Source organism: Rhipicephalus sanguineus, chromosome 3, assembly GCF_013339695.2.
Source record: "Rhipicephalus sanguineus isolate Rsan-2018 chromosome 3, BIME_Rsan_1.4, whole genome shotgun sequence".
NCBI lineage: Eukaryota > Metazoa > Arthropoda > Arachnida > Ixodida > Ixodidae > Rhipicephalus > Rhipicephalus sanguineus.
This window is the reverse complement of record NC_051178.1, coordinates 162,508,379-162,531,695: the sequence shown is the minus strand read 5'-3', so window position 1 is coordinate 162,531,695 and position 23,317 is coordinate 162,508,379. Positions and strand designations below refer to the sequence as shown.

At 46.5% G+C, this 23,317-nt stretch overlaps 1 protein-coding gene across 3 annotated transcripts in view; it reads left to right on the top strand.

The window, feature by feature from the left end:
* LOC119387610 (diacylglycerol kinase epsilon) overlaps window positions 1-23,317 on the top strand; it is a 41,034-nt gene that overhangs the window by 5,855 nt on the left and 11,862 nt on the right. For all 3 annotated transcript variants that reach the window (XM_037655047.2, XM_037655046.2, XM_037655048.2), the window contains exons 5-9: window positions 613-756; window positions 3,814-3,962; window positions 16,244-16,298; window positions 21,146-21,259; window positions 22,662-22,864. In XM_037655047.2, coding sequence (XP_037510975.1) covers window positions 613-756; window positions 3,814-3,962; window positions 16,244-16,298; window positions 21,146-21,259; window positions 22,662-22,864 — 665 coding nt within the window. The remainder of the gene's footprint in view (window positions 1-612; window positions 757-3,813; window positions 3,963-16,243; window positions 16,299-21,145; window positions 21,260-22,661; window positions 22,865-23,317) is intronic.

Sequence of the window (23,317 nt, the reverse complement as noted above, 5' to 3'; positions counted from 1 at the left end):
TTACCGCAAGAAGGTGCTCGGCAAGTGAGAAAATGCATGAGAAGAAAATGTGCATGGCGACACCAGCTTGAAATCCCCACACCAAACGCTGTGGTGTCATAGATTTTGAAGGCGTCTGCTAGGTAGTTGATACCTGGTTCCTAAGCGATAAAAATGAAGTACAGTACATTGCCCTCTGAGGGGGCAAGTTTCAGGAAATTTCGTTGAGCCAATGTCGCCAAAATACGAAAAGTTTACTTTGGAATCATTGATGTCACGTGTGGAGATTTCGGCATGAAATTAAAAAAAAATGACACTTTGACCTTGGTTTCCTCCTCTATTAATCAACATGTGATGGTGAAATGAACTACATTAGAGTTCTCAGAGTACAATTTATCAATCTAAACCGACTCATTGTTTCTAAGGTTAACAGGTTAGCAAGTATGGTATCCTTTTCACTTGTAGAAAAGCGCCATATTCTATCGTTGCTGGCTAGAGCTGGCACTTATGGTGCAGCTGACAGACAGACATGTGAACAAGTTGAAACCTGAGCCACAATATTCAGCTTATTTGAATAGCCACTGGAGAATTGCCCTTATATTTATTAATTTGTTTTGTGATTGCTTTATCCAGGTGGTGGACTTGAATGACCTGCCACCAGAATCTGCCCTCGAGTGGTGCCACCTGATAAAAGGTCACACCTGTCGCATCATAGTAGCTGGGGGTGACGGCACGGTCAACTGGATTTTCACTGTCATAGACAGGCTGAAACTAGAGGTGCGTTCTCACTACATTTGACGCGACTTTGTGACCGGTATTTTGTCATCCTTAGTAAAGTATGGCCACGTAAATGGGCAGAGCTTGCATTGTGTGTGTGGAGTTTCAAGCGCTCTAGAAACAAAAGACAGTACACCATAGTGCAAACAAATAACAGGGTATCGGTGTCAAAGTTGCATTGGGAAAGCTAGAAAACAGCTGTGTTTTTCTGCAGTGTGGCAAATCATTCTCAGAGTTGCTTATTTCTGGATTACAGTGTGCTACAAAAGTTTACTGAAGGGCAGCCTTTGTTTAGCATTGTTCCATGGAGTCAACTTCTACTCCTAACTTTTGCACTGTCAATACTGTCTGTAGCATAAAGAGGTACTGCAAATACTGAAGCTTTCATGTGCCCACCAAGGTAACAGAGATACCGGCTGAAGAATCTACATTTGGGCAAGTTCGATATGACTGTAATTATTGGAAAGGGTGGCGTGAAAGACACGTTGACATAAGAAGAAGGAACACACACCAAAGCGTTGTCCCCAAACTGACTTTATTAGAAAGCACACACATTATTTAAATTATGACCAACACCCACGTGTTTGAACATCACTGACAGCAGAATAATGCATTTGCAAAGATTAAAATAAGGTTAAATAAGGGGCAAATACCTCTGGCTTTTGCTATTAGTCTGGCTGGACCTTCACATTTTTACCTCAATAGATGTTAAGGGTCTCTTCACCTTGTATTGCAGCTGTCACAAATACAACCAACTTCAGTTAATTTTACTGGAGTCAATTTGATTTTTCGGTTAATTTGATTTTGACTAAGGGTCCTGGCTAGTATCCAAACATTGCTGCGGGACGACGGTTTTGTTATTTCAGTCCTGAAATGGAGCCTTCACCAAATAATTTGAACTTTGCCAGTCATCTTGCATATGCCTTACCTCCAATGATGACTGTATTAATGGCTCCAGTAGCAGCAGCGCCCGATTTCACAGGGAACAGTGAATGCACCATGCACTCATCTCCCGTTGAAGTTTTCCGTTTTTGACGTGCCCCAGAAAGATTTTAATGCGAAGCTCAAAATATACTTTTATTTTGCACTGTAAGAATACAATAAATACGACATAATGAAGAGTGCCTGGCTATTTCACTGCATGTTCTGTAGCCCTTCACACCTTGTTTATCATCAATGAAAAATTCTTTTCAAAGTTTTGTTGGTCATGTTTCCTCGTTTCTTCCTAAATGACATCAACAGAAACATTGAAAACTCGTTTTGTTCAGGATATGGAGGTAAGGGCGGTGTTGTGATGTATGCGGCCAAAGTGGTGCTCAAGATTGTGGTTACATTGCCAGGATGGCTCACATCTTGGGCCGGTATAACGTAACTATATTCCGTTATGTTCTTGTTCAGAATTCTCCATTAGCCTTTCTTGACTGGTTAAAAAATTTTAGGCCACGCCAGTTTTGCTTGTCAATCAAGTGGACACCATAAACCACAAAAGCCTGTGATGCCAAAATGGCAAGTACACAAAGATCATGCTGAATTATCCAATACAAGCTTGAAAATGTGTTGACTAGCTGGCCAGTGTCCCAATTTTGAAACTGACTGGAAAACGATGGCGAATTTCATTCTTAAAGAAAATAAATGGCTCCATGGCTGTTAGATCAACATGCAAAACAGAATATTATGCGTAAACTATCTCGCCACGAGTGATCAGTACTCGGCTCCAGAAAGTGCAGTGGGCAGCCATCTTCTATTCTATTCATAAAAGCGCACCCTCTGGCTCTTACAAAAAAAAGTTTACTTTGTTCGGGATATTAATGTACTGCTTGGCATAATTATTTCAAGGGGGCGTTTTGGCAACTTTCGTTGTATTCCTTGACAGCAAGCACAGGGGCCATGACCCAGAATATTTCGACCAATCACAAAGCACTCTTGGTGTCTGTGGAATAGAAACAGAATGAAATAGTTTTGCATTATCACACTCTTTGTCCTTAATGAAGCAGAATTTTATATTTGCTATGTATGGCCTGGATAAGGTACGTCTACTCGGGTTTATTGAAAGCTGTCGTGTTCATTGATATCCAGACATAACAGAGAAGACTCAGCCAGCCATGGCTAACATCTGTTGTAGTGTTTAAGATGAGGAAACAAATACACTCAAACCTCGGCATAACGAACACGGATATAATGAATTATCGGTTATAACGAAGTAAATGAAGAATAGCCTTGGTAACAGATACAGTGGTTCGAATATATGCTTATAACGAATTTTTGCATATAGCGAAGTTACGTTCGTGTCAAATGCAAGTTTGTTATAATGAGGTTGAAGTGTATTGCAGAGCACCTGGGTTTGCCTGTAATAGCACATGCAGCTGTGAGGCTGCTCGTTGCATGACTGCGCGTTCCACTGTATTTCCCGCCAAATTGACTGCTCAGAGCTGCAAACGCCGGTTATACCTTTGCTTTAACCAAGCAGCCAATGGCATGTGAATGATTGCTCAGGACTGTAATTGAGTAATAGTGAGTGTTGTCGAGTATGATATTTACTCAAATAATCGCAGAACTGCCAGAAGTGCAATTCCAAGTAATTATTTACAGGTGTTCGTTACTTAGAAGGTTCGCACAAATCAAAACTTGGTTTGCAGGAAGCAATCGTATAATCGCTAGGGGCGATGCCATGTTGAAGTTATTGCTACATTATTCAGTCAGATATCTTGACAAAAAAAAAAGAGCTCAATATTCGTATGATTTATAACTTCTGAGCGCCATTGCATGCACCTGCTACCTTACATCAAATGGCTATGGCAGTTTGGTATCTGCGGCATTCCGCAGCCAAGTTCAAGGCCACAGTTCATATTCCTGGCTGCACTACTCACATGTAATGGAGACAGAATTTGAAAGCTTTTGTGTAACCATTGTTGGTCAAAATTTTTGGACTTTGGTTACACTGTTTCCAACACCTGTGTTAATCTGGCGTACTGAACACCAGCATTGAGTCAGACCTCTTAAATGCGCATGTAATTCCATGCAGTGAGAAACTCTTGCGTCATTGCTTTTGGCTTGCAGCCTCTGCCTCCTCTCTGTGTCCTGCCACTGGGCACTGGCAACGACTTTGCACGGGTTTTCGGCTGGGGCGAGGGCTACAGCTCGTCAGACATCAATGTCATCGACGTCCTCGACAGCATTAACCAAGCTAAAGTGGAGAACATTGACCGGTATGTGCAGGTTACGCAGAAAGTGCAAGAATGTTGCAAATGTTCCAATTGTTTAGGGTGTTGTTAAGGTAGAGGCTGGCAAGATTGAATTTGAACATTAAAAATGGAAGAAGTTCTTTGATAGTCGACATAGCTTATCGACCTAACTACAGGAGTACAGTCGTCGACCGATAAATCGGACACCGATAATTCGGACATGCTCAGTAATTCGGACAGTCGCGCGGCACCGCCGATGATCCCATAGAAGTAATGTGTAAAGACGACCGATATTTCGGACAGCTGCGAGATCTACATTCGATAATCCGGACCCTGTCCGAGACTGTCGCGCACGCCGAATCACCAGCCATTATCTCCTCCGGCACCTATACCATACAAAGTATGGCCTCAGAGATCAAAACGAAAGCTAAGTGGTGATCTATGAGGCTTTATTTCGATCGCTACGTTATGCCTCAGAGATTTCTAATTGGAAATGCCGATCTTGGAGGCACTGGTCAACTATGGGAAATCGTATCGACATCGCGAACATCCTCTATTCCGGTTCCTGTATCCCCGTGCTGCGCTGCTATCGCCGCCACTCTGTCGAATGCGTCTGCGGTAAAGCGTTCTGCGCACGCGTTCATTTTTATCTTGGGACTCGCTTTATTTTATGCTCTGCTGTCTCAAACGATCTGAGTTAAATGGCGCCAACGGTGCCCTCACAGCCGGCGCCGAAGGCCGCGCCGACGACAACGAAACGCGGCAGATACAGTCACTGCCGATTTTTCGGACGCCCGATTTTCCGGACATGCTCGAAAATTCGGACGCTTTCGCGGCACCGTCACCAGCCCCATAGACGTCAATGGTCAAGAACGTCGGAAATTTCGGACGCTAGAACTTTTCGGCGTCCGATTTTTCGGACTTTCTGCCCAAATTGCAGGTCCGAAAGGCAATAATTGAAGCCCCCACCTCTGCCGCGTCTATCATCTCGTAGGTTCGAACCAGCGCTTTCGCGAGCCGACCTGTTTACGACAGTAGCAGAGTCCGAAAGTCAGCTTTGTCGCGATGCCGAAGTGTTATGGGGTGAAGCGGACTGGAAATTCAAAGGGGCCGCTATCACGGCGCCGTGCGGCGATGTCTTTGCGGATAAGCAGTGGAAATGCACGGAGGCGTGATGGCGGCAGGTGGCAAACGCGCCAGTGCGGCTCAATCGCTGCCAAGCCTTACGATAAGCATCTTCAGTCAACTGCTCGATAGTTCATGTGGCCTGGGGCAGTTGCATGCGTAGTGCATGCATTTAATAGGCGAGAACCCAAACGCGCCGCGCCGCCATTCATGCTGCCTCTTTGTGCGACCGCGAAGTGCGCCTCACAGACGCGTTGCCTTCACGAACGAAACCAGCTCGTCATCGTACAGCGATCACATCACACTGGCGGAAATACAGGCGGACTTGGTTGCACGTAAGGGGAAGTGCGGGCAGCAACGCATTGACAACTTTTTTCGGCCACCGGGACCCTGAAGTGTCAGTAAAAGTTTTTTTTCCTGACGCATTCGTTTTTTCGGACATTCGATAATTCGGACTTATTTACGTTCCCCGTGGAGTCCGAATTATCGGTCGTCGACTGTACCTCGTTAACTGAATGCCACTTGGTCTGGAAATTGGCTAGAATAAAATGGAGCTTGAGTTAGAGAACCCCTTCAACTGCAGAACTCGATGAACTGAGCTGCATTCATGCTTGGGTACTTCCTGTGCTGTCATTGCATGCGTAAGCAAAGGGGGCGATGTTGATTAAAGCCAAGTACACCGGTATGGAAAGGCAGGCAAGATTAAATGGTAGTGACAAGTGGGGAGCACGCATCCTGTCTTCTATGCTGGCCATGAGGGAAGTAGTTATTGTTAAAAAAAAGGAGCAGCTTTTTCTGCAGCCCATTTGGAAGGATGCCTGCCTCATAGATTAGGGACTACGTGATTAACTTTTTTCGAAAGGCCATCAATGAGCACAAAAAATTTTGATCAACGCAACACAGTATCTATAACTTGCATTCGCAGATTTTTTTTCTATTCAAATACATAAATTTTTGCCCTGACAAGCTGTGCAGTTTGATTACGAGGTTTCAAGTGCTTGAGATTAGACGAAAAAAGTTTATTTAAGTACTTAAGGTCCAATGGCCCTCGCAACTAGGCTTACAATTCTCCGGCTAATCTTGCTACTCATGTGGCATGTTTGTTTTCTTGGAGCACATTCAAGCCATGTTATACGGCTTCACATACTGTACTGTGTGACTCATGACTCTATTGGGCACTTGCACCGGCTAACAGGGGATATTCGTAATGCTTTGTGCTCTGGCAACACTGGGGGCGTCCGCCATTTTTTTGTTGGGCACCGTCGCGAAACTAGTGGAGCCGTCTGCTAGCGTCTCCATAAGGAGAGGCCACGGAGTGGCTGAGCCGCTGTCATTGGCTACGCTTTCGAACCAAGGAAATGCAGCTGTTTCTTTCGTCATCCAGCGCCGAATGGTCAGCAGACGTCACTGTGCTCCCACAAATCGACGAGAACTCAATAATCAGAGCTCTGCACGCTTAAGTCATCAGGATGGCAGCTGTAATAGGTGCACCGTTTCATAAAGCCGGACTGCTGTTCTTTAGTGGTGTGCGCTTACGATCTGAGGCAAGCGTTTTAGAAAAGCGTTCGTTGCAGAGGAGGTGCTACTGTCAAACTTCTAAGATAACATTGCACTGCAGTACATCTCCATTGTATTTCCCACTGCAATTTTATACATGCGTCATAAACATTTGTCAGATAGCGACACCCTGTTGTTTCTGTGTGACCTGTGCAACGCTGAGCTGCTTTCCTCAGCTCATTTCTTTAGCCACAAGTACAGTCGACGTCCCATTTCCCGGACGCCCGAAATTCCGGACATGCCTGATTTCCCGGACTCATCTGTGGCACCGTCAAGTTCCCCATAGAGTCAATGTATTAAAAAGTCCGAAATTCCGGACGCTTATAGCCTTTGCCATCCGATTTCCCGGACTTTTTACTGTTAACCACTGACCCAAAGTCACCACCGACGCCGCCATTTTGGTTGTTTTCATATCCTCGAACCCACCATACTCGCATCGCAGGTGTGGCCAGCAGCACCGCCTCATCGCGCCGCGGCTGCCGTAACCTCGAAACCGCACGTGTCACTCCGTTGCCAGCCGTAGCTTAGCCAAGCCAAACCTCACTGTGTTCGTTCATGTGTTGTTTTGTCAGCTCTGCCAGCTCTGCGGTCGTGTCTGCAGTTGATCGTTTGCTGCTGCGCGCTATCTTCAGTGATCACGTTTCCCGACCTTCAGCATCCACCGAGTTCCTAGCTGTTTCGTGCTGCGCTTTTCGTCGAGCGGATTCGCCGTTTACAGGGATGGCACCGACTGCTCCTTCGTCTTCGTCTGCGCCTTAGAAGCACACAAAGCCCCCTCGTAGGCTCATGATGGAGAAGAAAGCTGCCATCATTGAACAAGTCCAAAGCGGTCGGTCGCAGACAGAGGTGGGGAGGGAGTTCGGAATTTCGAAGCAAACTGTTTCGTACTTCATCAAAAACAAGGCGAAGATCTTGGAAGTGGCTGCCAAATCAACCGGGGCTGGAAAGAAGAATGCGAGTCAGGGTATTTACCTGCAGCTCGAAGAAGCGCTCCTCGTGTGGCTCAGTGCCATGATCGCTAAGAAAATCCCGGTGTCAGGCGACATCCTGAAGCAGAAGGCGGAGGTTTTCGCGCTTCAGATGAACGTGAAGGACTTCAAGTTCAACGATGGATGGCTTCGCAATTTCAAGAGCTGCAATGACTTGAAGTTCAAGAAGATGTGCGGAGAAAGCGGCGCCGTCGACGATTCCGTTGTCGCCGAGTATCGAGATGGAAAGCTGCAGCTTCAGCAGTTTCCACCTAATGATATTTTCAACTGCGACGAAACTGGACTGTTTTACAAGCTGCTGCCAGAGAAAACGCTTGCGTTTGCTGGTGACCACTGCCACGGCGGCAAGCACAGCAAGGAGCGGCTCACTGTCCTCGTTGGCAGCAACATGTCAGGCAGCGAGAAGCTTCCGTTACTTGTAATAGGCAAGTCGAAGCATCCAAGATGTTTCAAGGGGGCAGTAACTCTGCCTGTTCTCTATGAAGCTAACAAGAAGGCGTGGGTAACGCAGCAGCTATTCGAAGCGTACGTGCGCAAGCTGGACAGAAGGTTCGAGCAGCAAAATCGAAGAGTTCTGCTGTTTGTGGATAACTGCGCTGGCGCATGGCCACATCAAGGACCTAAAGGCTGTACAGATTGAATTTCTGCCGCCGAACACCACAGCAATCCTGCAGCCGATGGACCAAGGCGTGATTCGTAACTTGAAGCATCATTACAAATCACGCGTGCTCAGCCGCATGGTGCTCTACTCCGACAGCGGGAAAAGCTACGCTGTTGACCTCAGGTCTGCCGTCGGCATGCTAGCGGAATCGTGGAAGGTGGTTACGCAAGAGACTCTGCAGAACTGTTTTCGCCACACGGGCTTCACACACGACGCCGAGACGGCCGTCTCGTCCCAAGTGGACAGCGTGGGTGTCGAACTGCCATCCGCGGATGTTGCCTTCGACGACCTGCGCGCTGCCAGCGTGTCTATTCCAGCCGGGATAACCTTCGAGGGCTTCGCCGACGCTGACAAAGACCTCGAGCTATGTGTGGAGTTGACTGATGACGAAATCATTCGTCAAGTTACTGAGGATTCCGACGACTCCGACACCGAGAACGAAGAGCCAGCTCCTACACAGCCAACAAGCTCGGAGTTGACGCGAGCACTGATGACACTGTCATCGGTGTACAGCGGCAACATGACGTTGACTGAAATTGAGGCAGACATGATCGCGGGCTAGCGGACCGTGCAAAAGAAAATAAGCGACTTCTTTGCGCCCAAGTGCTGACCTATGAGGTAGCGCCGGCCACGTCGTATTTTTTTGTTTTTTTATAAACGGCTCTTTTCAGAGCCACCTAAACGATGCATTGGCTGAATTGCAATGGGAATCTTGTACTCCGGTTGTGACCCTCTCCGTCAGCGAAAAATACCTACCAAAAAGGTGCGTTTTCACGTGCATTAGTTTTTCTGGACTGCCCGATTTTCCGGACGTTTCCGCAGTCCCTTGAGGGTCTGGGAAATCGGACGTCGACTGTATCTCTACACCCTCTGCTGTAGCGTGTGTCATAGTTTTCGAAATAAACAAGGTATGGACATGTGCATGAGCGGTACGCCGCAAAGCAAACACAAATACTGATTGCGCATTTCAACTGCATACAAAGAGGGCGGTCCGAGTACGTAATGTCCTTTTACAGTAAAAGCTCGTTAATTCGAATTTTGCGGGGATACCAAATGAGTTCAAATTAAACTGAATTCGATCTAACAAAATTCATTGAAAAAACAGCAAGAATTGAGACTGGATTGTTGGAAAATCACTCAAAATATTTATTTGCAAAAATAATTAGAGCTGTGCGAATAGCAAAATTTTGGGTGCGAAGCGAATTCGAATAATAAAGATTGAGTGCGTATCGAATCGAATAATTTCGAATAATTTTCGAATATTTCTCAAACATTTTTCGAATAATTCGAAGTGAAATTACAGAAAAAGTTGCAGAGAATCCCTAAGTATGTTCTTGTGAGATAGCAACATGAAAGTGTTTCTTTTCGCTAGGTTGATGAAGCGCTGGTGGGGTCATATTTCATAGTTGTCTTTCTTATCAAGAATGAGGCAATGTAGAGGCCGAATTGTATTTATGTACATGATTTGGTGCAACCAAAATGTTGCCGACAACACTTTACACGTGATAGGCAAAGATGCCATTTCCTCAGCCTATCCTGCTCTTTCAACTTCTGTGGAAGGCCAACTGATGTGGCAGACAAGGGTGTGCTCCCTTCAAGTCTGGAGTTCCAAATCTGCCTCGTAGACGTCAATATATAAGAACATCTGAAATTTTGGATGCTAAAAAGCTTCGGCTTCCGATTTTTCGGACTTCCTGCCCAAATTTTAAGTCCAAAACATCATTAATTGAGCCCCCAACTCTGCCACATCTTTCATCTCCATGTTGGAAGCAGCGTTTTCTTGAGTTAATACATTTGCGACCGTAGCGGAGCTTGAAAGGCAGCTTTGCCGCAATACGGGGGTGTGATGAGGTGAAGCATATTGAAAATCTAGGGACCACTTCCAAACGGACGTTGACTGTCTCTTAGATAAGTTCGACCGTAACGGAGCTTGAAAGGCAGCTTTGCCGCAATACGGGGGTGTGATGAGGTGAAGCATATTGAAAATCTAGGGACCATTTCCAACCGGACTTTGTCTTTTGGCTAAGTTCGACCGTAACGGAGCTTGAAAGGCAGCTTTGCCGCAATACGAGAGTGTAACGAGGTGAAGCATATTGAAAATCTGAAGGGGTCACTTTCAATCGGACGTTGACTGCATTTGTCTTTGGGAAGTTCGAATAGTTCGAATAGTAAAATTTCAGTGCGAATCGAATCGAATAGCAAACACTATTCGAAAAATATTCGAAATTTCGAATATTCGCACACCCCTAAAAATAATCCATGATCACTGTCTGCTTCTCTTCTTTGAATGCTATCGCCATAGCCTTGTTTTCCAACGCGAGAACGTGGCGGAAAGCAACCTCTTCGCCTTCCTCAAAGATGAAGAATAGGCACGCGACACACTTAGCCTCCATTAGCTCCGAAGCAGAGGGCCGTGTCGGCGCCTCATCCTCTTCATCATCCGCACCTACATCGATGACTGGCGCTTCTGTGCCAGTCACCTGCTCGATGATATCATCGTCGGTGATTGTGCCGCAGACTGCTGCACAGCGATCTGCATCGACGTAGTCGTCAAAGCTCACGTCCTCCAGCGCATCCTGCAGTCCGGCAGGAATGACGTCGGCGTCGGGCTCGCAAGCTGTGCTCTCATTGGCCACACAAAAGCCACTGTGGCGGAAGCAATAGACCTTTTTCAAGCAATCCCAGAACCCCCCGAGGGCGCGCGAAGCACTATAGGAAAAGTGTGTACGGCGAGCGGCGGCTGTTCCGTCGCTCGCTGCTCGTTGGCGCCGTGGGAGCACCAAACGAAAAAAAAAAACGCGTCGCCGCTGGTTGACTATTGTTAAATCCTAAATACTACACGTCTGAACGCACCTGCATGTATCTCTACGCATGAAATGCGAAAGAAATGATGCAGTCAGTGTAGGTATATTACCGAGCGGATGTATACTGGATCTACAGTGGAACCTCGTTAATGCGTACCTGCCGGGAACACCACATAACTACGCACTAAACGGTAGTACGCATTAACCACCAAGTAAAAATTTGCATCTCCTCGCGCACGGCATCGCCGCCAGCAAAGAAATAAATACAGTGCCACAGCTAATATTGCCGAAAGTACCCACTGCAAAGCCTTTTCTTTCTTTTTCCCAAACTGGAGAAAAGATTCTGGTACTCTCGCACGACCGTCCGATAGTGCCGACAGCGCGCGGTGGCGTCGCCAAGGAGCATTTCGGAACTATTACAGGGTCCGGTATACATAGTGACCAACGTGGCGACAGAACGGACAGTGTCGGCTTTCCGCGACATATGTGTGTGCGTCTGTACCGCGATCCGCTACTACATGAAAACTGACACAGTTCCAGTGAAACGCGGTACGGCTGCGTGGAGCCGATCGTCTCCTGGCTAGATGCGTGCAGCGCGTTGCCTTCTCGCCTCACGGCGTCACTGCCGGGCCGCCGGGCCGCTTGCTGTACCGCACGCGCGCATTTGTCGTGGGAGTGTTCTTCGTACCCACTTCGCTACAGACCGTGCACAGATGCGGCGATGAGCGCAGATGAGCTTGTTCGGTTAACGCGGCGATGACGAACTTCCTGCAAGCAATATCGCGCACTCCGCGACGCTCTAGCGGTCATGGCAGTGGACGGAAGCGCGTTTGGGTGGTCGCCCAATAAAAGCGTGCAATATGGTTACAACAGCGCTATGCTTGCTGTACCGTACGCGTGCGTTTAGCGTGATAGCGTCTATGCAAAGAGGTTTCTCGTCGCCCACGACCAGCAACGCTCAACTCCGCAACAGCGAGCTGCTTTCGTTTCTACAAAGCGGCGCGCGCTTGAACACGGCCCCGCACAACGAGGCAGCAGCGATCGGCGGCCCTGCGCGTCCAGGTTGTTGCCTATTAAAAGCGTGCAGTATGCTTAAAGTAGTGCTGCACCGCACGCATGTCCGAGCAGATACTTGAAGATACTTATTGTGATAAGGTTGTCGGCGATAAGTCATGCTGGCGCGTTCGTCGGTGGCCGCCGCCTCACCTTCGTTCTTTCCCGTTGCTTACTCGCAAAGGCATCGCCGCAATCACGCGGAAGTCGGAATCGGTGATTGACCGATCTACGCACTTCTCGAAAAGACTGAAAACCTTTGGCGGCACATTGTGGCGTCGGGAAGTTCAGCGGCGCAGTAAAATTTTATGGCACAAAACGTTATCGCGGTACGCAGGGTACGCACTAACCGGTAGGCGTGGGTGAAGCGCTACGGCTTAAGCGGTCAGCGAATGCATTAGGCTCTATGAGACTCGGTCGGGGATTCGTCGCAACTACGTTTTAACCGTTAGTACGCTTAAAGCGGGTACGTATTAACGAGGTTCGACTGTAGCAGTTAAGCGGCATGCGAGTTATCACGTGCCGGTGTACATGCAGTAAAAACGTGCTATCGTGAGCAATGTGAGCTGGAACACCGAATTCGTATTTATTCAATGATTACTTGTTCACATGCCACTACGGCATTTAATGCCATAGTGGCTCGTGATAGGGTTTAACCAAACTGTAGAGAGGTGTTGCAGTGTTCAGGTATACAGATGATTATATTATTTTAATTGACAAGTCATGAGCTGTGCAAAGAAGTGGGCACGTCCTAAACGTGTTTAAAGAAAAAGGGATTGGACTAGAATTCACTTGCGAGATGCCTTGCTCAGATAATTTGAAGTTTCTTGATACATCTTTTTAAGTTTCCTTGCGGAGCATGTTTGCAGGCAGTATAGCCCGCGTTCAGTGAAAGCGGTGTTCAATTTCGCGTCGGCGCATTCGAATGTTGTTAAACGAGGAATTGTGATGTCATGATTACGCAAGGCATTGGAAAAAAACTTGCGCACATAACATGAGCAGCAGTTTCCGGCTGCAAAGTGATCAAAGAGGCGAGATATCCTGCGTATCGTTTTATCGGTTCGCGAAAATCTGTTCGCATGGCAAAGAAAGATTAACACGGATGTTCTCCATCCGTAAATAATGAAGAAACTAGAAATACTACAGTTATTCCACGTATGTATAAGAAGTTCAGTCGCATGGCCTGAAGAACGTAGCGAAGTGATGTGGGGGTGAAGGCTGTGTTTGCCGCCCCAAATAAGCTCATTCGCATTAAGGTCGCAGGGGCCTGCGGTTGGCAAAGAAAAATGCGGTCAGAGGCATGCCGATTGTTTTGTAAATTGTGTAGGAGTTAACCGCAAATTTCTCTTTCTTGTCTCCACATGTAGATCGGCCAGACTGGTCGATGTATTAATACGCGCCTCAGCGAGCATCGAAATTCATTGAATGGAGCCATCTCATCTCGCCTCTCTATGTCAGTCATGAAAATGTAATCCCATCTTCGAAAGCACAGTAATTTTGTACCATCAACCTAATCAGACAACGCGAGAAATTTCGGTGGCATATCATGTCACAAATAACGCCACACTTTGTCTCAGTCAACCTTCTCATTCGTTACAAGACAAGGAATTCTACTTTATAATCAACTGTAAGCACGTGCCTTGGTTGTTTGACCTTTCGTACCTCTTTATGACACGCGCGACGCACTCCCATTTTTTTATGCTTTTTTTCACGCGTGCAATAATCTTTCAGTTGTGTGTGAGCGCTGGTTTGTGCATTTCCTTCCTTGTACTGCTCCTTTCTTTTTTCGCTCTAAGTATTATTCCAACCTGTAGTTATAGCACCAACGAATGTTAATAGGCACTTATAGTTCGTTTTATATATGGTGCGAGCGACGCAATGGATGTATCGCATTTCCCCAAATGCCGTCTACACTTTCTAGTGTACTCTTTAAATATCAGAACCTCACACTGTAGTCGTTGACAGTGTCGATGGACGTTGATTCCAAATGCATCCGCGAATCATAGACTGCTCCTGCACCTCATAAGCAACTGAGCTGTAATTTTTTTTTTATTTATGCCGTAAGGAGCAGTGGGGCCAAAAAATAAATGAATAAAAGTTGACGCTTCTGAGCCGCTCAACTTAGAGTTACTGTATATGCTTAAAGGTAGCATATACAGTAACTCTAGCTCAAATTGTCCAACAGTGGGAGAGATGCAAATCGTCGAGAGGCCGTCGCAGCTAAGCACTGAAGTTCGTGATTGAATTGCGTAGTAATATGTTGCAGCTTGCCAAATTCACTGTGTCTAAGAAGTCCTGGCACGGCGCAAGCGGAAAGCTACAGCGCGAGGCCCGCGCGCTCGTCGCGGTGGCTGCTGCGGCGTACACACATTTCCCATGAGCGCTTGCGCGCCCGTTGGTGGCGCTTGTGTGCTTGAAAAAGGTCTATTGGCAACAGTTTTTGTCGTGACCTGATCCCAGGCCCACACCAACATATGCAAGGCCGTGAGCAGCGTCACATCGTAGCCTTTCGTACCGGCGGCGCACAACACCAAACGCCCCAGCATGTGGCGCCTGTAAAAGCACTTTAAGTTCTTAATGACCCCCTGGTCCATTGGTTGCAGGGCTGCCGTTGTGTTCGGCGGCAGAAACATGAGCTTAATCGCCTTCAAGTCCACATCAACCACGTGCGCTGAGCAGTTGTCGACTACCAAGAGCACCCTTCTGTTGGCTAATTCAAACTTGCGGTTGAGCTTTATCAGCCACTGTTTGAATATTTCCCGCATTATCCATGCCTTGCAGTTGGCTGTATACTCTGCCGGTAGTGTGCGGATGTTCTTGAAGCAACGAAGCTTCAGGGCATCCCTATGATCAGCAGGGGTAGTTTTTCTGTCTCGGTCATATTTGCTGCGACCAAGACAGTAACGCATTCTTTGCTTCTCTTCCTGCCAGCACAGTTGTTGCCTTTGTAGGTCAGCGTTTTGCTCGGCAGCAGCTTATAAAATAATGCGGTTTCGTTGGCATTAAATATATTGCGCGGCGAATACGCTTGAAGGTGTTCTTGAAAAGCACCGCTTTGCCACTTTGCGCATGTCTCGCTGTTCACTTCTTTGCCTTCGCCAGACACGGTGCGGAACACAATCTTGTGCCTCTCTCGGAAACGATGGAGCCAGCCCTTTGAAGCTTTAAAATATCAGTGTTCAGGCGAAGCATGTAGTCTGCTGCCTTTGCCATAACGATAGGGCCGCTCAGTGGGATGTTTTGGCTCCTCATTTCCTTGATCCACGTGAGCATTGCGCGCTCCAATTCCAGGTGCTTCGCCGAGCGGAGCCTCTTGCGACTGCCAGTGAATGCATCACTTGCGTAGGCCTCCTCAATCACTCTCTTATTTTTTATATATGTTGAAAGAGTGCTTTTGGGGATGCCATGCTTCCTTGCGATTTCAAGCTTGCTTGTTTAAAACAGGGCGGATCGAGCTTATGGGATTGTCAGGAGATGGTACTGTACGTTTTGAATACCCTCTTTTAGCGAGGAATGAAGTCTTACATAACAAATACCTTTGTGTGATGCAGAGGGAAGATCCTTGGCATGTTTGTATGAAGGCATGCATTGTTGCAATGGCTCAACGGTTGTGCTACATTAAAGGCCTTTGTTCAGTATGGAAGCATTATGTATTGTTAGTTTAAGTGGCAATCATTACACTGTCCCCTGTTTTCAGTGATTAAGCAATGGGACGAGAGTTGATCCATATTGCAAGGCTTACTCCACTGCCACTGTTACATAACGCTGCATCACTACACACCCTAGGTGTAGGAGGAAGTCTCCTACTGCACACATCATTCCATTGTTGATTTCCTTTGTGTGAGAGGCTGATGCATTCTATGCACGTACAGTGCAAAGCACTAGTATATTTTGCATGCTTACAAATGCTGTGGGGTTCATTTTTAGACATTCTGATAAGTGCACTTGTGGAAGTGCACTTTGTTTGCATTCTTTTGTAGCAAATTTATTTTAAAATTCTGTTTGGCATTTGGGAGATGATCATATGTACATTTAATATTAGTAAAGGATGAAATGCCTCTATCTAACCTAGTACATAGTCACAGAACTCACCACAAGCTTTCTGCTTCTTTTTAGGTGGAAGATCCACATATCTCCTCACCGGCGCTTGGGCTTTACACCACCATGTCAAGCAAGTCGCTTTTTTCAATAGTTCTACAGTTTCTTATGTACAGTGAGATTTTTCCAATACACTTTTGTGTGTCCGGAACAATAGTAGGTAACTGTGACGGATATGTTGCATGACTGGCGAAGCCAAGAGGAAGTTCTCATGCACTGCATACATGTCTGATATTTCCAAAATTTCTTGCTTAATGTAAGAAACAGCAGCAGTGTCTTGGGTTACTTTTCTTTTTACGAGCTTTTGTCACCAAGAATCGTTAGCCAGCTCCTGTTTTGCTGTTTGTTTTGATGTGTACCATGGTGCGAGAAAGGAGGAACAGGTAAAGTTGTGCACCCGTGACCGTTTAGCCTGTTTAATTCGTAGAAACTGCTAGGTTTTGACAGGAGATGAAAAAATTATGTAATTTCTAAGTACTTTCTCATGTCCACAGGGACGACATGGCTACGACTGAAATACGCTGATATGCGCTGCATGTAAACGTGTGCACAGCACCACATCCATGAGTGTTCCTGGCCTCTTGCAATTGAAATTTTTCGCTGTGCTAAATTCTTTTTCTTATACTCATGTTCACAGGAATTGATCCCGCAGGCTATCTCAGCTGCGAAATTCTGTGTCAGTGCCTTTTTAACAGTGGTAAAGTCATAGGCAGTTAAAATATGAAGAAGTCAGGCATAACTAAAGCATGCTCTGTCAATTTTGTTTTTGCCAGAACATGTAATTTCAGCATGATATCTGCTTGCATGCTTACTGTGAGGCCTTACCAATACAGTCGAACCCGTTTATAACGGACTGTAAAGTGCCACGAAAATGAGTCGTTATATCAGTAGTTCATTGCAAATGGACTCGCCTTCAAAAACGTGCACTTAGCAACCAAGCCGCTTTTTTTTTCTGCGCATTTTTATTGAAAAGTGCTAACAACCCCTCCAGTGAGACCTTTTCGCATTGTGAAGCAACGCCCGCTGCATGCACGAGTGAATTAAACCGCCTTTGCAGTGAACCGACACCGTTTCACTGAACTGCGGTACTGCCACATGGAGCTGATCATCCCTGGCTAGTTGTGTGCAGCGCATTGCCTACTCGGCTCGCGCCATCATTGCCGGGCCGCTTGCTGTATTACACGCATTTGTGCGTTTTTCGTGCCCACTTTGGACCGTGCACGGGTGCAGCAAGTAGCCTGTTTGTTCAGCGTGGCGAAGACGAGCATTTTGCAAGCAACGCACACCCAACGTCTCCGCGATGCTCTGACGGTCCTGCACGACGAGGCGCAGCGCGCTTGGGTTGTCGTCTAATAACACACGCGGTATACGCTCGTAAGTGCATCGACGTTTCTTGGTGCCCGTGCCGCTCCTCACCAGTGAGCTACTTTCGTTTCTACGAAGCGACGCACACTTAATCTCGCATGGCGCGGTGGCGAACTTGCGAACGGCAGCATTGTGCGCTTGTACTGTTTGTACTGCCATCAATCCGCACAGTGTACGCCACACGTGCAGCTGAGACGATAGCTGCAGATAACTGTGATAAGGTTGTCCGCGATAAGTCATAATGGCACATTCATCGCCGGCTGCCACATTGCCTTCGCTTTCTTCTGATGCTTATCTGTGAAGGAATCGCTGCAATCGTGCCGAAGTCATAATCATTGATCGGCCGGTCTCTGCCGTTACCGAAAAGACGAAAGACATTTTGCGGCACATTGTGGCATCAATGCAGTTAACTTTTAAGTGCCGAAAAGTTATCGTAGTCATCGCTTATTGCATTTTATGGCTTCTTACGTTCCATGGCCTAGGTTCATTGTAGGCGGTTTCAGCTACGGAGAACGGCACCAGAAAAGGTTGCTGTGCGAAAGCTGACCACAAGGCTTCATGCTGCCTCCTATTTCTTTCTTTCTTTTTTTTTTGTTCCTCGCTGCCATTCTGCCACTGAAGAAACGCCTGGAAAGTGAGCGATCTCACTCGCAACATCCGAAATCAGCGTGCGGTGCTCGCCGACTAGGGTATCTTCGTCACAAGTTAACTGGAGCGGGGCACGTGCGAGTGCGCGCCTCTCATGCTTTTGAAGGCCTGCTTTAACTTTTTTTCGCTTCGTATACGCCATATTTTTATCGCGAATGTGTCTGAAGTGTTTGTTGTAAAAGTAGGAGGCTTTGAAAAATGTTCGCTGTGGATGCAATTTCAACGTGTAGCATAGGAAAATCGTAAGTGCGCCGAAATATGGTCGTTATAACCGATATATCGTTATACAGTATAACCTCGTTACAACGGATCTGTTTACAACAAACATTAGGATACTACATACCAATTTGCGGCGTTATGCCGACCTCCATATTTGTTCCATTGATCGAGCTTCGTTTACAGCGGATTCTGGTACAACGGACATTCGGATATAATTGACTAAAATGTCAGGCCAGCAAGGTGGTCAGGACTCCTTTACAGCGGACTTTTCTATCGCGCACATCCCAAACTCAGTAACTTCCGACTTCAAACATCACTTACAATACTTTCGGGTAGGGAACAGCGCGCCCCAAATATCGACGTACTGATTTAAGAACGAAGGCCGCCGATCTCCGGTCTGTCAATCATCAGCTATGCCTAGCTGTAGCGGCAAAAAATCGACATGCAGCGTGCTTGGTGTTGCGTTTTGGGACGCTGACGTGCGAAATTGCTAGCCGCTGCAACCGCTTCTCCGAGCGTTTGCTGCACAGCGAGCTTGGCCAGGAGGTCCGCTGCCGATGCGCAAAATGCCCATACGCGGATCTGAGGAGCTAGCCGGCGATGTGATTCGTTGCTTGCGACGAAGGACATTGTGGCTTCTTCGCTTTTGCATGTCCGCAAGCGCGATGTTCTTGCTCGCAAAGTTCGGATTTTTCTCGTACATCGGCACCGTGAGCGGAGTTAGGCCTAGCCACGACATCGAGTAGAAAGATCGGTTGCGATGTGCGTGGCCGTGGTGCCCTATGTTTGAAAGTACGTCGTGCTCGATCGCGAGTACAAAGAGTGGTCCCACGGTGGTCTTCGTCATAAGCTCCGAAGTGCTCATAAGCGGAACCTCTAACAGCGGGTCCAACGAATCAGCGCAATTACAGTCGCACAACTGCGATGTTCGCGACGAGTGCGGCGCGCTATCGTAATCTGATTATTGAGCTTCCGCTTGCAGCTACCAAACTAAAGCATAATTATATTCTAAATTATCGTCGGCCCGAGAACACAGAACGAGCGTGAACGTGTCACTAAGTAGCGCAATTTTCGACAGCCATGACCTCACGACGTACAAGCAGCAGACGACGCTCCCGAAGCTAACATCGCGCCAATGGCAAGGCGTGCTGGCAGATGCTGAAGCAAAACACCAGAAGTAGCCAATCGGAGGCCTCAAATTCAACTTCAAACATGTCCTTTTTGTACGCTTGTTACTGAATGGAGGAGCTAGCTCAAATGGTGAACTTGAACACGGAGAAATGCTCTTTACGACGAGCCCAAAAGGGTGGCGCCCGGTTGCGTCGTTGCCGAGCTATAATTTTGAAAAACACTGTTTTTTTCAGTTTTTTTTTGCTATTTCCACAATTTGCGCCATGTCGGCAGACGCAAAAAAAATTTTACAGCACTTTATGCAGTTTTCAGTGAAGATATTTTGGAATCAGATAGAGAAAGGGACAGGCACTGAAAATGCGATTTTCCAAAAACCGCATTTTTTTTGGTCCCCTCGTTAAGAATAAATCCGTTCTTTGACCATATTTGTGACTTTTAATTCTCTCCGGTTATAACAGACCCATTCAGTGTTTACAGAAATCTGTTGTAGCAGTACTTGGATTTTACATACTCCCTTTACAACAGACCAGAATCCTCTTCACTATGAAGGTCTGTTGTAATGAGGTTATACTGTATCTGGGATCATTATAAGTGGGTTCGACTGTATCTGGCAACCACTTAACCAAGTGCGTGCGTGCTCGAGCCAATAAGTAGTCAGGAAGGGGGCTTCAGAAAAGGGGTGAGGGCAGTTGTTCCGTTGAAGCGACACCATTTTGAAGGGTGGCAAAATGCGCACAAAGAAATCAGCTTCAAAACAAGCCCAAGATGGCGGCAATTGGCTGGCTGCTTCGCCGGTGGTGCACTGGGAAAGGTTGAAGAAATTTTACCTGCTGTGGAGCACTTTCTAACTCCCGTGGCAAATTGAAAACCAGTTTTAACCCATTTGCTGATAGAATTCAGCATTCACAATTTTATGACACGTGCTTATGGGTCGAAACATTTGAAAAATGTGGTTTTCTTAAAAATTGATTTTTTTTGGCCATTTTTCATCATTCTAGGCCCTGCACGCCCCCCTTTTAATAGGCAGTGTGAGATAGCACTCCTAAGTTATATGCAAGAGCTGTTCTACTTTGTAGGTTCCTGTTTGCATATCATTTCTCCATGACAGTACACGTTATGTACCATTATTACAGACAGTTGCTTCTTGTGTGGCTTTTTTTTTTTTTTGGTCTAGAACATTTTCTTAGCATGAAGACTTAGAAGAGTGGCTGTCAAGTTATATATTTTGTTCTTTTTTGGGGGTGTTAGTATTTATTGTCCAGTATGCACCCTTCACAGATTTAGTTGTGGTAAAAATATTGATGCATTTAGTTCTATACGAGGCCGACGACAGAGAAGAAAACTAAATTGTGCCATTAATATTGCAGTAACAGCATTCGTGATGGAAAGAATCAAATGCGTATACACCTTTTCAAATTTTCACGCTAGGGGGGCGCCATATTGAAATGTGCGCCGTCTAACATGCAAGATTGGCGAGTAAAATCAGCCACTTTTGCGTGTGCTACTTTTCTTCTTGTTTTTGCTTTCACATTGTCTGTAATTGGAAATTTCTTGCAGGAAATGTACATGACCAACTATTTCTCTGTGGGTGTGGACGCCCTGGTTACCCTCAACTTCCACAAGACACGACAGTCGTGGCTGTACTTTTGGAAACATCGCCTTTTCAACAAGGTGAACAGCGAGCGACAGTACTGCTGCTATGTTGATTGATTGGTCATGGTACAATTGCAGCCTAGGCGTTTCATGAAATGTGCCAATTCAGTGCACGGATGTGATGTTTCGAGTTCAAGTAAGTTTGAACCTCGATGTAACGAAGTTGCTTGTATTGGCAATCTTTGTTACATAAAATTTCGTTGATGCAGTAGAACCTCACTCATTTAAATATCATGGGCCTGAAGCAATGTCTGAATTAACTGATTGATGCAACGCGCGCGCATTGTCACAAAACTCAAACATGACGGAAGCTGTTGAAAATGAAAAGCTTTCAGCCGCTGTCAGCATGCTGGCATAAAACTCGTTTGCTACATCGCAATGGACGAACAATCAGTTGCCGGCCATTTTACCTGCGAAAGAACTGTCGTCACGTGCACATAATAGTGGGGGTGGTAGTGGAGGTACGTAATAAGGGAGGGGTGCAGAGCATGGGTGTTGGCAGGGGGGGGGGGGGGGGCAAAGGGGTGCTTGGCCTCCTCAAGCCACACCAGCACTTGTCCCTACCCAAACTACACCAGCACTCTCCAGCCGCGATGCAACACGGGTTTGCCGCCCTCCAGTCGAAATCCTGATGACACTCATGGTGCAGATCACGTTTTGGGCTAATTAAACACGGGAGTCTGGTGCCGGGGTCACATTATGAAGTCGGAGGGTTGACCATAATTGTGGCTTTTACACTTCTTTATGCAAAATAAGTACTACAGGATTTATGTATTCATCAAGAAAATGAAAGTGTACCCATGTAACCGACATTTCTTTATTGTTTTCTTGATACTTTTGATGATTCGGCATTCGATTCATTTGAACAATTTTTCCGGTCCTGTGAAATTCAAATTAACGAGCTTTTACTGTAGCACACTTTGATTTGCATTGGTAATATGTAAGACAATATGGCGGTGCCTATGATAATTAGACCAAGTTTATTTTAGCTGCTGTATTGTTTGTGTTGTTTTCAAAAATTAATTGATTTAACCTAGTTTCATTTGTTGTTATGCTTCTTTGAGGGTAGGTAATTAGGGCTCTTTCGTTATCTTTTTAGGCACTGTTCAGCCTAGCAAACAATGCTATTACGTTTGGAGCAGCATTCATCTATCTTTGAAACAAGGTGCCAGAGCCTACAGCATGGCATTTTGTTCAAGGAGTGTTTCACCGGAAGATGGAGCTGTAATGTAATCAGGTGACATAGTGATAAAACAAGTGATCAAACAGGATGATTTTAAGGTGACATCCTTTGTTTGACTGCTATATTAATAATTTTGAGATGTGGTATGTGGGATGTTGGTGCTTTGAGGGCTGAAGTGCAATGAAGACTAGTGGAACAGCTTGTCACGCATGTGAATGTGTGAATGTGCCCATGCAGTTCCTGTACATCACGTACGGTACTCGTGACTTGCTTGAGAAAAAGTGCCGGGACCTCCCGCAAAAGGTGCGCCTTTGGCTGGACGGGGAGCCCAAGGACCTGGAGCATCTGGAGGCCATCACTGTGCTCAACATCCCTTGCTGGGGCGCAGGTGTACGACCATGGCACATGGGTGCCGGAGGTCAGCTAGCTCAGCCCCAGAGGTATGTACAGTCCCAATAGTTCGTAGATAGCCCAAAGGGCTCCTCGCCATGCCCCATAGCATGTTGGGGTTATGCACTGGAATTTGCAAGGCACTGTCTGGGGAGCATTTAACGAAAAAAATTTTTCAAATAGATTATTGCTTGCTCAAGGTAGAAAACAGGAGTGCAACAACTGCACCAGTTCTGCCAATCTGATAGAATTCCTTATATTTGTGCCAAGCTCAGCCAAAATCGTGAAATTTGTTGAAATTGTACCATGCTGCACCAAAGTCCCGGCAAACCTCAAAGTTTTCTTTGTTGCGCTAATTTTAGCGACAAATGGAGACCGCGTTGGCTGCGTGCAGTTTGGGCATCACCATCTAATCCAATCTAATCCAAGTTGGGCAATCCAATCTAATCCAGTTTGGGCATCACCATCTAATCCAAGTTGAACCACTTGCCCTTGGGCAAGTG